The following is a 17,679-nucleotide window of genomic DNA, read 5'->3' as shown; positions in this document are numbered from 1 at the left end:
AAAAGAATGAGTCATTAACGAAATTGGCATTTCAGGGACAGAAATTAGAATAGATGTTGAGCTAAATGTATAAAATAAAATGCCAGCAATAAGTGGTACATTCATCTTTATTTTGGTGAATTTCTTTCATGAAAACAGTTCTCAATTCTATTTGAGAATATGGCCCTTTATAGCATAGGCCCTTCTGGGAAATACTGTAGTTAGGGCTTTGGATAGCCTAAATCTCTCTCTTGAGAGTCTTGTGAACCTACAACATTAAAGAGCGCAATACGATCAATGTTAACCAGTTTAAATATCCTCTTTATTTCATTTCAAAGACTTAAAAATGAGATTGATGTTTTGAAGACAAAAAAGAAAAAGGAGGTTCCTGTTGCAACTCAGCGAGGGTCCACCTTGCTCTCAGTACACACCACTGAGACAAACTTGATATAGTTTATTAATAAAAAGGTAGCAGAAAGTAAGGCAAAAAGCAATAAGAAAATGCAAAAATTCAAATATAATGCAATGTCCCAAAGCAGCAAATAAATCCTTAATTGTCAAGGCTTAAAACAGAAACATGATCTTCAAAGCAGGATCCAAAGTACATGATTCAAACAGGAACGTGAATGCAAGAAGACTTTCTCCAAAATACATAGACAATACTGGAACAAAGACTGCATAGGCAAAACTGGAACAAAGACTCAAGGCTTGAAAACAGGAGATCTTGCTCTGTAGCAAAGTTGCTTGATCTGAAATGTGTTCTCACATTTCATCTTATTTATCCATTCTTACAAGGCATGAAGGCATTCCTTTGACCTTGGGTTCCCAGTCTTTTGGTAGCAATCATTAGTGAACACCTAGGGAGTTTGGTTCTCAAACTCTGCCTTGTTTCTCTGTCTAATTGGACTTGCTCATTATCACTTTCAGAACCACTTGGCTGTTGTTGACTTTCCCTGCCCTCCTCCCGTTCTGAGAGCTGTGAAAGGTCACTCTGATCTAAAGCCTCCGTTAGCTCATCCTGGCTGCCTGCATCTTAGCTGCCTTTTTCTGAATCTCTGGCTGGTCAGATTGTCCAACATTTCCAGGTTCAGACTGTGCAAACTCAAATCCCCTTCATCATCAGATTGAACCACAAAAGTTCCATAAAGATAGTTGAAAAGGACAATCACTGCATTTCACTGTCTCTAGTCTAATTGAGCATTCATGATGAAATCCATAAAACTAGAAAGTGCTTTGTTTTATCAGAACACAGTTAAAATTCCTAAAACAAACCACTGTTAGCTTTTATTTTTAATAGTGTTAATTGCTTCTGTTCATCATGGCCCATAAATGCAGTAAGCCATGATATTAATGTTTCATCTATCATACTGCAGTGTTTGACCATCTTTGCTGGTAGATCACCCTAAGGAAAGACCATTCATGGGTTACCAAACTGAATTTGGAATGATCAGCTTTTATATAAAACATAATTTTCAAACTTGAGAAGAAAATCTTTATGCAGGACATTTCCTCCCAAGAACTTGACTAATGGTTGCAAATTATCAGTAAGGTGTTCCATTTTTCTTGGGTTTGTCTGTTTGTGTTTGATTTACAGATACTAAGATATCATATAATGTGTGAATATTAGGAAATAATTAAAACCCATGCTGCCTGATGGGTCACAAAGTGTCAGATGTAAAGTGTGTTTGTATCAATATCTAAAATAAATCCCTTTGGCATATTACTTTACTATATGCTTGGCTCCAGAGGTGTGTGTAGTGAATATCTTCAAATGGGTGATTTTTTGCCGATCTTTCCTTTCTCCCACAGCTCAGTTTCACCTATAAATTGTGTTCTGTACAGTGGACATGGTGGTTCTGTGGACTGGAAGGAGAAAGAGAAATTGGTGAAAATCACTCCTCTGTGTTTCTTCTAGCTGCTAGTGCATTCCAGTTGCTTCCATCAATCTTTCCATTTCCAAGGCAGTAACTTTAGACAAAAATCACAATGATGTGATAATAACAGAAGCTTCTTAAATTGTATTAATGGATTACAGTTAATCATTCCAGTCCAGAACTACATGGCAGTTATGGGGCATTTTTAATATTTTCATGATGTGGTTCTACAGATTCCATCTATTCTCCTCTTTTACCAGAGCTATGCCATGCAATTGTAAAGGGTCTGCCACTCTCAGGATTGGCTTTTAAGGAGGTTGGGTGAACTGTAGTGTGGAGATCTGACAGATTTAGAAAACCTGGTTACAAGCTGGGTTGTGCAAGACTCCTTGCTGATTTGATACTTGCTTTGAACAAAGAAACTTAAAAATGTTCCTTCTATTTTTTATTTTTTTTATTTTATGTTATTGCTTTCATGTTGGTTGTTGATATAAATCTGGATGTATAGTAAAGGAGAATGATGTTTCAGGTCTTTGTATATCAAACACAAACGACAAAAGGGATGAATAGTATTGTAGGTATTATTTATTTATTTATCTGTTCGGTTTATGCTTCTTTCTTCCTCATTAGGATCCCTGGTGGGAAGGGTTTACAGGAATTGCTCATTTTTAAGAAGCAGGTTACTCAAAACAAACCTAAGTAATAACAAATTGAAGCTTAATCCAGACAAGACAGGTTTTCCTGGTCAGTCGCGAGGCTGATCGGGGTATAGGGTGGCAACCTGTGCTCGATAGGGTTACACTTCCCCTGAGAACGCAGGTCCGCAGTCTGGGGGTTCTCCTGGACTCAGCGCTGATGCTTGATTCTCAGGTGTTGGTGGTGGCTGGGAGAGGGCCTTTGCACAGTTAAAACTTGTCTGCCAGCTGCGACCATACCTCCAGAAGTCTGACTTGGCTACAGTTGTCTACACCTTAGTTACATCAAGGTTGGATTACTGCAACACACTCTACGTGGGGCTGCCTTTGAAGACGGCTCAGAAACTACAACTGGTGCAAATGTCAGCAGCTATGTTGCTAACTGGAGCTAATTATAGGGAGCGGACAACGCCCCTCCTAAGGCAGCTCTATTGGCTGCTGATAAGTTTCCAGTCCCAATTCAAAGTACAGGTAATCACCTATAAAGCCCTAAACGGTTTGGGCCCTTCCTATCTTCGTGACCGCATCCCCTCTCCCCCCATGTACATGCACTAGCGTTAAGATCTGCCAGGGAGGTCCTTCCCATGGTCCCACCACCGTCACAAGCACGGCTGGTTTGGATAAGGGAGAGGGCCTTCTTGGTGGTGGCCTCCCAAGTTTGGAAGGCCCTCCCCAGGGAGATTAGGCAGGCCCCCACCCTTTCCTCCTCCTGGAGAGAATTGAAGACTGGGATGTTTAGACGAGCCTTTGAGAATGTCCAGCCCAATGGTCTGCAATTATGATACAGCACAGCACTTTTATCCCATTCCCTTGTTCCTTAGCTACAGCTTGCACTATCTCTTTCCTTTCTTCTTGTTTACATTTGGACATGTTTTTAAGACAGATGACACTATAAGTTATTGGTGTGGTTCTAAGTTCAAATTGTTATTTTATATACTAGTGGTTTTATTTTGTATTGTACTGTGTGTTTATTTTATGTGTTGTTTTAGGCACCTTGTGCCATATGTAAGCTGCCCCAAGTACCTTTGGGGAGATGGAGTCGGGGTACAAAAATAAAGTTATAAAGTTATTAATAGGTGTAGACAAGGACAACTTCTGTAGCTATGTGCCATTTCAAATATTGTACAGAAAAAAAGTTTTCCTCCCAATACTGCATAAAGGATATACCCTACAGGGAACCACATGTAATCTAAATAGCTTTGTGTTTATCACAGTGACACTACACAGTTGTAGATATAAGTACACATAGAAGAAAAAATATAAAAGGTTCAGTGAATTGACTCCTTAATCAGACTTCAGCATCATTATCATAGGCTGTCACTCTTGGCCGAATATGATTGTGTTCCAAGTGTAGAGTCGTAGCACTGGGTCCACAAATGACTGTAGAGACCTATTCTGGATCCACATGGCCTTTTGCAGTGAGGATTTACATTTCCAGATGGAAGCCGGTTCCGACAAGAGTTTGCTTGACATGCCTTTCTCTTGGCACATTTCTCCTTTTTGCCTCTTCAAGATCCACAGCACTGTTGCTAACAGCTGACCTCCAGTTAGAGCACTCAAGTGCCAAGGCTTCTCTGTGTTTATGCCACATTTTTAAGGATAGTTTTAAGCCCATCTTGCTGTCCACCAACATTCTGTTTACTGTTCTTGAGTTGACAGTATAGTAACAGCTTTGGGAGACAGTGATTGGGCATTCGGACAATGTGGTCAGTCCAGCAAAGTTGATGGCGGAGAAATGTCACTTCAACGCTGATGGTCTTTGTTTCTTCTAGCATAGGTTACAAAGTCTAGGTCATATTGCATATGAAGTCTATGCTTGTACATCTTGGTGTTTCCCTCAGTAATCCATCTTTGAATAAATACACTGATTTGTTGAGGTGGAATAGTTGAAGTTTAGTTACTGCTTTATTAGCAAATAAAGTATGGAGCCAAATTTGCCTTCATTTTTTCATGCTGACCTGTCTGCTTTACATGAAATATCTTCCAAATAAATACGCTTTGTTAATCACACAAAACAGATGGGAATGTTTTTAAAATAAGCAACTAATAATCATCTCTCATAATGGACTTCATTAATTTAAGCTTCTGAATTCTGAAATGATTATGTGTTATTGCCCAATGAGTCTATATTATTTACTATCTAATGTTATATATGGCTTGATTCCAGGCTGAAATGTGTGGTACAGGCTTGTGACTTCCACATAGTACCACAATAAGGGCACTCTTTAATCTTAAAAATCAAACAAATGGGTTTGCTATGGTTTATGCACAACTGAATTAGTAAGATGCTTATTTATTATTTATTTATTTAATATACCGCTCTTCTCCCCCAGGGGGACCTTATCACACATATCAGCTACATTTTAATATAATTGACTTGATTTGAACCTAATTTGAATAAGTAAGTGGTTGCCCTCTTTGTCAGTATCCATTTACAAATTATTCTTTATTTGGAAAGAAATGCCTGTGAGATTTATACCCTCTGTGACTTCTTTTAAAAGAATCACATATGGATTATTTCCATATGCTCTGAGGGGGAAATCAGAAGGTGGATAATGATATGGAATGCATCTATAACCTATTTCTACCAGTTCTTCATAAACCCCTGTCTGTATCACCAACCCCTTTTCAATGTCTACAACATGTTTTTTTCTGATGTGTGATTGCTTTCCTGTGGCACAAAACTGATTGAGGATGACTGGTTCTTTCCTGGCTGCTCTGATCCAGCCATAGTCTCAGGGCAACAGGAGCTGGAGGAGGAACTGGCCACAGGTCAAGGGATTGACAGAATGCAGCCGGAGAGAAGAAAGATGGCCCAGTCCAGCAGGAAACTCCAGGTAAGTTGGTTACATGTTTTTGTTGATGTCAGCATAAGTAGCAAATGCACTCTTCTTGCATTCTACATGTTTGTGACATCTTAAAATGGGTAGCTACTTGTGTTCTTGCAAAACTGAATATGTTGCCTATGCTGTTGCAAAATTCTCTTAATTAATCTAAGGATAGTTTCAAGAATAAAATGTTGTTATCCTCAGTGGATTTTACAATGTGGAATTTGCAGGCTATTAATTTAAGGTTTCTCTCCCTGTGCCATATTTAGGAAGATTATGGTTTCGATGGAAAGCAGTGCTTTGAAGAGCTGAATGTGACTTTGGATAGCACTGATTCAGCTGAAGGAGAAAACATGGGAGGTTGGTGGCCAGAGTACACTTCTTCTAACACAGGTGTGGCAACCACTAGACAGTTTATTAAAGCATGCACCAACATCTGTTTTGTCTTATTTTTGTTTTGCAAATTCAACTAACAAACCATGTTGTGTTGTGTTTGTATCTGTTGAATTTTTTGGCTTGTCTTTTCGTTTCAATTTGAAGCATGTGCGTGCTGGATGAACTGTCTAGTTTTGGTTCAAAACTAGAACTTAGTCATGGTTTAACACCTTGGATTCTGAGTTGTGAATAACAAGAGTTGTCATTCATGGTAAGATTTTTTTTAAGTTCTAGTTTTGGTCTTGTGAAAACACCTCCATAGCCAGACATGATTTTCAGTTGTTTTTCATGCCTTGTTTGTTAAGTTTTATTTGTATCCGTAGCAAAAACTACCAGTTTTATTGGTTTTTTAAAAAGAAAGTATACATTTTAATTGCTTTCAAATTTGTAATGAAAATAGCATCCTTTGGGGAATGCATGTGGCCTGTTTAGTAAATTCAGGCCACAATTATTTATATTTAAGGTTGCTTTGATTAGTGAGATTAATGAGTTTTGGAAAATTACACATATTTCTTATGTTATATTTTTTCTATCCTTCTTTCAAGGAAGTCAATTTATAGTTCCCCCTTACTTCTATTTTATCCATACAGTAGTTTTGTGAGTTTGGTTAGGCTCAAAGATACGAATATCAAAAGCCAGAACTTGCTTCAGTGTTTGGTTCTATACAAGCATATTTGGTAGAGTTCAGATCAATTATTTGAGTTTCTGAATTGTTTGGCATACTGAGATGTGAAAATAAAGTCTGCCTTGATGCTCTTATAGTACAACTTTGAAGCACAAGAGAAATCCTGGAGGTTTCAGTGGAAAAACTTAATTATATTTTAATAACTAAAATGTAGAAACATGCTAAATGCTGTTCAGATGATTGACTGTGATTTCCATCAGCAGTATAGCCAATATAGTGCAATGATAGTAATTGTCATTCAGCAAAATTGAAGTGGCACAAATTGTTTACTTTTGCTATTAAAAACCCAAATTACTTCTCCCCCTGCAAATTGTATAGTATAGTGATTTCACCTGGCATGTTTAAAAAGGAAATATTTCATATTTAACACATTTTGTAACATTTGCCAAGTATAGATTGTTTAGAATAAATTAGCTGAACTATCTTTCATGTTTAAATAGTCACTACATTGCTCTCATAATAGAGAAAAATCCTGCAAGAACATAAAGTGCAAGTGTTATAAAAAGAAGAAAAATTCTTATGTCTAACATCTAAAGCCTGTTCATGGAATCCAAACTTTGCTTTATTAAAAGATTGCTAGAAGTAGCAGCTAAAAACTAAAAAGAGGCAAGTCGGTATCACCTTAGAAGAGATATTCCCACAATTGCTCAGGTGGGCTTGATGAAACGTGATAATTTATAAGATAAAAAGTTACTCAGAACTGTTGTTTGATTTTCTGCAGATTTAGTCAATAGGGTAGTTATTTAAAAGTCATGAAATGACTGAACCTGACACTGCTAATAAGAATAACCTTTATTTAAATAGGTTTACGGACCGTAGTGGAAGAGTTAGAATTGGAAAGAAATCAGTTGCAAGAACAAATTCTCTTTTTGGAAGAACGTTGTCGGGACTTTGAAGATCGATTGCAGCTCCAAAGCAGAATGGAAGCTCTACAGGTATGTGTTAGAAAGTGGAGGGCTCTCTTCTGCTCTGTGAGTTAATGCAATTTTCTATCAGTCCTGATATGAAGGAAATTAGACTGCTAACATAAATAACTTAGAAGGATGCAATGTAGAATGACAAAGTGAACCTGGGGGACTGGATTAATTCACCCTCCTCACATAGTCCTTTTAATGTAAAGATCAAATCTCCTCTTTCCATAATTTGTATAGAAATTGAGCAGATATGTGGATAAAATATATGGGTCTATGTAAAGGACTCGTCACAGTTAGGCTGGAGGAATTCTTTTCTTAATATCCCTTCGCTGCCACCATTAAATGTAAAACACACTTCAAAGCAAAAGAGAGACTTTTCAAACAGGCAGGGGGAAAGCTCTGTTTCAAGATGCCAAGCACTGCCAACAATATACACATAAGCGTGTGCGTGCGTGCGTATCAGAAAATATGGTACTGAGGGGAGAGCAATGGTAGAAATCTCCCAAACTCTGTGGTAGTGCAGTTCACAACTCAAAGACACTATCTTTATTGAAAACAAAGAAATGTTTATTTTTGAATTCTTTGACACATAAGCGTATCCTGTTGGCAAAGGTTCTTTTCTTCAGTTCCACTTGGTTGTTATAATATATATTGTCTGGCACTCACTTGGTCACACAAAGCTGTTGATATATAACTTTCCAAACACTTAAACTTAAGTCTAACTTGTTGAGGCACTATCTTTCCTTTCAGAAACATATATTTCTCCACAACCTTTCTGACTGGGAACTTAAAACTCATACTCTTCACTATAGTCAAACTGACTGAAACCTAGTCTCAACTGACTCTTTATTCCTCTCAGTTCTGCTTAACTGAGAACTCTTAATTAAATTAGTCCCTTATTACTTCAATATAGCATTGGAAATTACAACTCGAACACATACATCTTCCTTCTAGCTCACTGGCTAGAAACTGAACTCTTAAAACATTCCCTCCTTTTTAATTCCAGCTAGCTCCACGCCTTTCTCCTAGCCTCTCAGAATAGCTACATTTCTACAGCAGTCTATGTTACCATGGCGACGCACAGCCAATCAGAAATAGTTATCTCTATCCTACTTTTACCATTAAACCAACATTAATAAGATAAACAAGAATCCCCATTATAATTAGGGAACCACATTGTTTGATTTGCTAGCATTAAGTAACTTCATGTCACTATCTTCCTCTGGCAATTTTGTTAGGGCACAGTCACTTTTCAAAACATTACTCTTAACTTCTCCTTTGTCAGGCCCTGAAATACTTGATTCTGCCATTTCCCAAAATTCCCTCAAAACGTCATCTTCCTTCTCTATCTCCCATAAGAATCCCCATTATAATTAGGTTTTCTGTTACAGTCTACTATTTGATGTCTACCTGTCTTGCAAATTCTCCTTGTAGTAACAGTAACTCTTACCTATTACAGTAGAGTCTCACTTATACAACGTTCTGGATTATCCAACGCATTTTTGTAGTCAATGTTTTCAATACATCGTGATATTTTGGTGCTAAATTTGTAAATACAGTAATTACTACATAGCATTACTGCGTACTGATCTACTTTTTCTGTCAAATTTGTTGCATAACATGATGTTTTGGTGCTTAATTTGTAAAAACATAACCTAATTTGATGTTTAATAGCCGTTTCCTTAATCCCTCCTTATTATCCAACCTATTCGCTTATCCAACATTCTGCCGGCCCGTTTATGTTGGATAAGTGAGACTCTACTGTACTTCTGTCCGTGTCACAGCCATTTGGTGTGATTCTGATTTTGGACCGTTTTCTACTATAAAACAGTTTTTGCTTTCCAGAGTTGGGGTGCAACCACAGAATATTTAAGAATTTCTGTAAAGATACTTTTCTGGTACCAAAAGTGTGGAGATGTGTACACAGATGTGTGACAGAGATAGAATCCTCTTGATCCCACCACACACAGAGATACCACCAATTATAAAGATGTCTTATGGATGATGATTTTAATTAATTATTTATTTAATTATCTTCTTCGCTGCCACCAATGGAGGAGATGTCGGCAGATGGCACTGGTTCTTTTTATACCTTCTTTGTTTATTTTACCTCAGATGTTGATGTTGCTTAACTAAGTACAGGAGTATGACAGAGACTTAGATGGAATAAAATTAAAACAAGTTTATTGCATGTACAGAGCTTGATGGTTTCTTATAACTTTTTAAAGGCACTTAGCTTAATGGTTACAAACAGATATGAGGTGTTCAAACTTTCAAAATACTTCTTCCTCTCAGCTAAACTAAAACCTGATCCTCCTGGATCTACTGGGATTAACTTTCCCTAATCCACAGCCTCTGTAAATGACCCTAAACAAATCCCCTAACTTGCTTAGTCTGGCCTAATAGAGGTCTGTCCCTCTGGTTCCCTTCAGTCTTGAAACCAGACTGCTCCCTGTGATTTAAAATCACAGACTGTCTAAAATAAATCCTTTTATTTTAGACCTGACTCAAATTCTTTTATTTGAGCCACCCTGATCCTCCACATGAGAATCAGTCTTCTTCCTGCGACTAAAAATCACAGACTGAAACTGGGTTTTAAAACATTCCCCTTTTCCTTTCCAAATGGCGGTTGGCTCCGCCCCCGTTGTCATAGCAACCGGTTCTTCAATGCTGGTATTAACAGCTCTAATACTCACAATTTTAAATTAACTAAACCTGACTGTTTAAACAAATCAAATAAACATGTCATCCATAAATTAAAACATCACACTTCTTTACAAAAAGGTACTGCCTTTTCTAGGTACCTTTCTGAAGAGAGAGTTGGGTATTTACAAGATTGGCTATCCAGTAGTAGTAGTATATAGTAGTAGTATTCTAGCCATTCTCAGTGTTTTTCCATGCTTTTCTATTTGTTCAGCCATTTTAGAGAAAATTTCTCCTTTTTTATGCCTCAATTTTTTTAAAAAATGCATAATTGATTGCTTTAGGCTATATTTTGGAGGAAGTAAATGGCAAATTATCTCTAAGTATTCCTTGCGTAAGAAAACACTATGAAATTTGAATGGTCACCATAAATCAATATGTGACCTGAAAGCACACACATGTACATTATGTTATGGTGTTTTTCTCTCTCTTTTATCTCCCTACGCCTTTACTGCAGTGGTATTTATATGCAAGGCTCACTTGGTTTAACATTATATACTATTAAAAAAGGTAAAATAATAAAAATTACTGGAGTGTTGTGTGATTGTATGGCTGTTCTAGCAGCATTTTCTCCTGACGTTTTGCCTGCATTTGTGGCTGGCATCTTTAGATGATCTGATGGTAGTAAAGCCAGGGAAGCTGATGAAGAAACATAACCTACAAACTATCTACAAGCCCACAAAGAAAATTCAGCAAATGCTACAGTCGGCAAAGGATAAGAGGGATCCTCTAACCACTGCAGGAATCTGATTGCATACTGTACAGCTGTGGACAAGTCTACATGGGGACCACCAAACGCAGTGCCCATACATGAATCAAAGAACATGAAATGCACTGCAGACTACTTCAGCCAAAAGAATCAGCAAAAGCAGAACATATGATAAACCAAGCTGAGTGCATAATATTATTTTAAAACACAGAAATTCTGGACCTCTCTGACAATCGCTTTGTCAGACTACACAGAGAACCCATTGAAATCCACAGGCACATGGACAATTTCAACAGAAAGGAAGAAAATGAACAGAATCTGTCTACCAGTGTTGAAAAACACTAGAATCAAGACAGACATAGGAAGCCCCCAGGCAATAAACCCTCAAAGGGAACAAAGGCCTAGCTACTTCCAGGCAGATGCCCTCACTTTTGACTATGCAATCTTCTCAGTTACTCACATGCTAATTGATGGATCCCACTCAAACACTTGCAAATTAGGCTTGCTAATTCTACCCTTAACACTTGGTTAATCAACTTTTGGTTCTTTCTCCCTGAACATTCCACAGGTATAGATACTGCATTTGCTTTACCACCATCAGATCCTCTGAATATGCCAGCAACAGAGAACATAGAGAACATATGGCTAGAACATAGCCATACAGTCTGGAAACCATGCAACACTCCAGTGATTGTGGCTGTGAAAGCCTTCGACAAACAAAAAATATTGTAATATGAAACAGTGAATCTAGAAGTCTGGTGGATTCAGTAGAAAAGGCAGCTTGATTTAGTTTGTTGTAGGTTCTGGTATTGGTCTGACAATCATCTGGTTCCTTTCGTTCATTTACAGATTAAGTATATAATCCTAGTCTAACCAATTAATATGTTTGTCACTGATAGTGTCCCAGTGTTGTAGAATAGTTTAGTTGGTTAGCCAGTTGTTATTTAAGTAGGTGGGGGGAGATTGGAACCAATATAGAAACTTGAGGAAACATTTTTGTAAGACATTTTTACCTAAAAGGGAAAGATTTTTTTTACTTCAAATTTTAAATTTCTCTAAAATCCATTATTTCAAGTGACTTAAAACTTTTTTCAGCTGCCTTGTATCTTTTTTAAAAAAATTTTTTTAATTGAGTGATTTTTAACATAAAGAGTGAGAACAATATTGGGTATAGAAAAAAAGTGAAAAGGAATGGGAAAATGGTGTAAGAGAAGGAAAAAAAATAGAGAGAAAAAGGTGATAAAAATAATTTTTAAAAAGGAGAAAAAGGAAAAAAAAAACAGTGGTTAAAACAAAAAAAGTACTTCCAGTCTTTTCTTCTGGGTAATAAACTATGTTATTTTATCATAATGTTTGTATCCACTCTGTCTTTATATTTTTGTGAAGAGCTTCTCCTGTTGTCAGTAAAGTCCAATCTGTTTCTTTTTTTGGTTTGCCGTGATGGGTCTTCAAATAATAGGTTGAATTGTCCATATACTTTATATCCATGATCTTTAATATCCATTCTTCCTTAGTTGGTGTTTCTGTTGACTTCCATTTCTTTGCATATTGTTATGGTTGAGCCTTATGGCTCCGATACTGGGAGACGTGGTCGTAAGACTCCTTGGGAATCAGACTCTCTTGAGGAGCGAGAAAGGAAACGGCTGCGGGACTTATTTGCAGAACCAACAGACGAAGACTCCTTTGAGGGTTTTACCGAGGGAATGGAGGAAGAGATGGTTAGTTCTGAGGAGGATGACATGGAATGGACTCGTGTGAGGGAGGATTTAGGTGTCACCGGCAATGATAGTGTGGGAGGCGACTGGCGGGTTGCAGGATCGGACCCGTGGACGGGCTGGAGGGATGGAACGGGATCCACAGCTGGGGATGCTGTGGGGTGTAGTCAAAGGTGTTTTAGTTCTGATGAGGATGATGATGATGAGGCACCTGGAATTAGGGTAACAGCTGACAGCGATGAGGAGTTGTGAACTGGCATAAAATGGGGTTTAGAATCCAGGGCTAATTGCGTTGGGCAAGGTAATCTGGACGAACGCTTGGGCTCTTGTTGGGAACTTCCTGAAGACGGGTGTGATTCGTTTGCTGAATACGTAAGTTACCAAGGACACTGGGCATAGACGGCGGGAGGAACTGTGTGGGCTTTTCCTGTGCAACTTGTGTTTAATCTTGATAGCTTGGACCTCCGTCGTCTTTTTGACGGACATTAATTGCCTACTCTGGAATGACGCTGGACTGACTGACTGACTACGACCTCGGACTATCCCTTCTGTGGCTATCGGTGGAACTTGTGAACTAAAGACGTCTGTACCTGGCTTTCGACCTCGGACCGGATTGGGACCCTGCTGACCGTTGCTACCCTGATTGATGTGCCTGGATCCGGATTTCGCTCGCTGCACGGAGGAGTAACAACCTTAGTTACTCATTTGTAGCTTTTGAGTAGCAGAGAGGAATCTGCTGCCAGTTATTTATGTTTCATTGAATCTTTGTTTATCAACTTTTGTTTGTTTATATTGCCAGGCTGAAGTAAGCATTTTTGGTTTAACCCGGATTAAACTCCTGTTTAATCCGGTTTATCTTTCGAACCGCTTTTAGTACCAGCGGAGTCTTTTTTGTATCTTTTCACACTGAAGGCAAGTGTTTGCCTAGTCCTTTGTTTCTTACGGGCGTTTTTAGTTCTGTAACTTTAATAAACTGTGTTGAACTTTATTTGGTGGCGTTCTGTCTATGACACATATACTATTCTGGCTGCTGTTACCAAATAATTGAATAGAATCTTGTGGTTCTTGTTAAAATTTATATCAGTCATGCCTACTAAAAAGTACTCCGCTTTCATTTGAAAGTATATTTTGATAATTCTTTGTATTATTTCATGTATTTTTTCCAGTAGTCCTTTGCTATTTTACATCCCCACCACATGAGGTAAAATGTACCCACATGTTTTTCACATTTCCAGCATTGATCTTTTACATTTTTATAACACTTTGCCAATTTTGGGGGTCATACTGGTACATCACCTTGTATCAGTTCTCCTTAAGGTCGCATGAATAGGTATAGTTCAACTTTTGGTTCCACATCTTTTCCCATTCTGCCATGTTTATCGGGTGTCTCAGATGAGACACCCGTTTCACCATGCAATCCTTAACTTGTTCTGTTTCTGTAGCCCATCTGTAGCCATTCTTTCCGTGAGCATAATTTTGTCCCAAATTGTATCTTTGTCCGAAAAACCATTCTTTTTATCTCTGTTGAAGTGTTCTTAAATCTGTCTGTATTGGAACCATGAAACATTTTGAATCGCCTCTTTATTTCTTCTTGTGACTTCAGTGTATATTCCCCATTTTGTTTTTTCAATATGTCTGAGACCAAATTGCCAATATCTGCTGGATAATGGAGGAAGCCAGGGAGTTTCAGAAATACATCTATTTCTGTTTTATTATTCTTAATTATTCTAAAGCCTTTGACTGTGTGGATCATAATAAACTGTGGCATGTTCTTGGTGGTATGATACAAAATCACCTTGTCTGTCTCCTGAAAAATCTGTATAAATTTATTTATTTATTATTTATTTACAGCATTTATAGTCCGCCCTTCTCACCCCGAAGGGGACTCAGGGTGGATCACATTACACATATAGGCAAACATTCAATGCCTTTTAACATAGAACAAAGACAAGACAAACATAGGTTCCGAGCGGGCCTCGAACTCATGACCTCCTGGCCAGAGTGATTCATTGCAGTGATTCATTGCAGCTGCTCTCCAGCCTGCGCCACAGCCCGAGACCAAGTAGCCACAGTAAGAACAGACCACAGAACAACAGACTGGTTCAAGATTGGGAAAGGAGTACGGCAGGGCTGCATACTTTCACCCTCCCCATTCAACTTGTACGCAGAACACATCATGCAACGTGCGGGGTTGGAGTTAAAATTGCTGGAAGAAACATTAACAACTTTAAGTATGCAGATGACATCACTCTGATGGTGTTTAATCCGTTGACATTATTTGAATATAATCTAATCTTCTTCTTCTAGTTCTTCTTCCTCTTCCTCGTCTGGGTTTGTCCCTGCTTTTCCAGTTTGCAAGTCATCTTTATCTGGGGAGTCTATCCTAGGTCTTTTTTTCCTAGGTTTATCCTAGGTTCCCATCTAAAACTGATTCCGTATGTTTTCAGTTCTTCCGTATGAAGAAGTATTTTCTTCTCTTTATTAATGTTGATGTTGGAAATTCTTTGAGAATTGCTATTCTTTTCCCTTTAAACAGAGTCGGGTTTTGGTTGTTTTCTTTCAGGATCTTGTCTCTGATTCTTTTTAGTCCAAATTGGACTATCACATCTGTATCTGCCTTATTTCTCTTCGAATAGTTAGTCGTTCTTCTGTATACCTGGTCGATGTCCTGATCAGCCTGTTCTTCTGATATCTGTAGTAGATTTGCCACAATTTTAGTTATGATTGCTCTGATGTTTTCTTTTACCTCCTCCTGGATATTCTGGAATTTTAATTGAAATTCTAATTCTTATTGCTCCCATTGTTCTTGGTTTTTTTTTCAGTTTGATGTTTTTGGCTTCCATATCTTGCATTACGTATTTTATCTTGTTCTTTATTTAATTTTCTTTGTTTGTCTCTTGGTTTGTTTCATTTCTTGTCTCAGTGAATCTAAGTCTTTCTTCATTTCCCCTAATTCTGTAGTGATTTCCTTCTTCAAAGTATTCATTTCCTCTCTCATTTCCCGTCTTGGTTCCAGTCTTTGTTCCTCAGTTTTCTTTTTATATGCATCCTGTTTTTTGAATATTTTTTACATCTTTCTCATCAGGTCACTCAACGTTATGTCATCTGGTGTAGAAGTTTGTTTTTTTTTTTACTATTCCTGGGCCTGTTACCTTCTTTTCATCTTGTTTGGGTTGTAAGAATGACATTTTTGATTCCTCTGACCTCTTCTTTCTTCTTTCTTTATATTTATTCAGGCAAAAGTCTATTTTGTTCTTGATTTGGTGTTAATTGATTGCCATATCTTCCAAATTTCATACGCTAATTTAATATTTGTATATAATGTATATTTATGGTTTAATTGCTCATCTTCTAAATTTTTCTTCTTATTATTTTTTAATTGATTTTATTAAAGGGAAAGTGAAGTAACATACAAAACGTTATAAAAACAAAGTAAATTAGTGAGGATTACAATGGGGAGGGGGAAAGGTTGGGGTAGTACTGGAGCAAAACATGAGGAGAACAGGGAAGGAAAGATCGGGGAGGGGTGTTCGAAACAAAACTTCCATTCTTTCCCCTTTCGGTACATTGCTTTTCATTTACGTTTCTTACATTGTCCCGGTTCACTTTACAAATTAACACTTTCTGTTAATATACAATTCCACTTTTTCCCAGTTTGTCTTCTTTATCGGCTTTCCTCTAATTTCTTTCATATACCAAGTTAATTTGTCCATATTCTTTATTCTAATTTCTCCAACCATTGATCAGTCTGTGGGATCTGTTCTGTTTTCCATTGTTTTGCAAGAGTCATTCTGGCCGCTGTCGAAATATATGTAAAAAGTTTATCATCATTTGTATTCAATTCTAAAGATGTGTCCGTAATTCCTAATAAATATAATTCCGGTTTCATAGAAAAGTTTTTATCTAATATTTTTTGTGTCTCTACATGAACCATTCTCCAAAATTTTTGCACTCTTTCACAAGTCCACCATAAGTGGTAAAAGGATCCTTCATGTGTTTTACATTTCCAACAATTTTTTTGATACGTTTTATACATTAATGATAGTTTCTTTGGGGTCATATACAACCTGTGGAATATCTTTAACCAATTCTTCGTAAGGTCCCAAGCATATGTATAATTTAATTTTTTATTCCAAATTTGTTTCCATTCTTCGAATCTTATCGGACGACCAATATTCCTTGCCTAGTTTACCATACATTGCTTTACAGATTCCAATTCAGTAGACCATCCCAATAGAACATTATAAATCTTTGATATTTCCTTCTTTTTAATTTGTAACAATTTGCCCCATCTTTCCCCCTCTTCACAAATTTTGGGGATTTTTGGGAATTTTTCTTACTTATTTCTTATTTATTTTATAGAATTTATTTTATAATATTAATTCTATGTAATGATTTAATTTAAGTCAATTTATAATCAATGCTTTCTGCTCTCTCTTCTGTACTTTCTGTCAATTCTGTTTTGAATATCCCTATTCTTGCATTCTTTATTCAGTGATCTTACCAATTCTTGTCTTCTCACCTTTCTTTTGTTCAACCTCTGCCCTCCTCCTCTCCTTCTGTCCTACACATCTTGTCTGTCCTCCCTTTAGTCCCTCTTCTTCTTCTGCTCACTTTATCTTCTTCTCCCTTTCCACCTAGGCTGTCCACCCGCGTCGTCCCTGCCTCCTTGCCCTTTTTTTCCTCTTCCAGGATTTCCTCACCTTCTCCCTTCCTCCTCACCAGTCTGTCCTCTCGACTTGTTCCCGCCCGAGCCGGTTTCCCTGTGTACCTTTGCTTGGTCTGTCCTTGTCTCCTCCTTTTCTTCTGCCCAGTCTTCTCTAACTTCCTCCTTTCTGGTCTTTCGCCTCTTTCCAGTCTTCCACCCAGGCTGTCGCTCCTCGTCTTCTTCCACTCGGCTTGCCCTTAGTTCCTTAGTTCTGCCCTTTCTTCTCTTTCCTTCAGCTATGTCTTTCCAGTCTCTGTCTTCTGGAGTATCTTATATGACTGCCTCTTTGCTTTGTTCTCCACTTCCCCTTCCTCTCATTGTTCAGCCTCTTTGGGTGTTCCGCCCAGGATACTGGCATGTATCTTTAGTGATAATAACCTCTGGTTACCTGAAATCCACAAGGCAGGAGTTTTCTGAATGCCTCTTTTCATCCA

At 37.8% G+C, this 17,679-nt stretch overlaps 1 protein-coding gene across 1 annotated transcript in view; it reads left to right on the top strand.

The window, feature by feature from the left end:
- golgb1 (golgin B1) overlaps positions 1-17,679 on the top strand; it is a 92,375-nt gene that overhangs the window by 42,979 nt on the left and 31,717 nt on the right. Inside the window, exons 15-17 of the mRNA XM_062967857.1 lie at positions 5,276-5,385; positions 5,646-5,769; positions 7,301-7,431. Coding sequence (XP_062823927.1) covers positions 5,276-5,385; positions 5,646-5,769; positions 7,301-7,431 — 365 coding nt within the window. The remainder of the gene's footprint in view (positions 1-5,275; positions 5,386-5,645; positions 5,770-7,300; positions 7,432-17,679) is intronic.

The sequence above is a fragment of the Anolis carolinensis genome, chromosome 1 (assembly GCF_035594765.1).
Source record: "Anolis carolinensis isolate JA03-04 chromosome 1, rAnoCar3.1.pri, whole genome shotgun sequence".
Lineage (NCBI taxonomy): Eukaryota > Metazoa > Chordata > Lepidosauria > Squamata > Dactyloidae > Anolis > Anolis carolinensis.
This window is presented reverse-complemented; position numbering and strand designations above follow the sequence as displayed.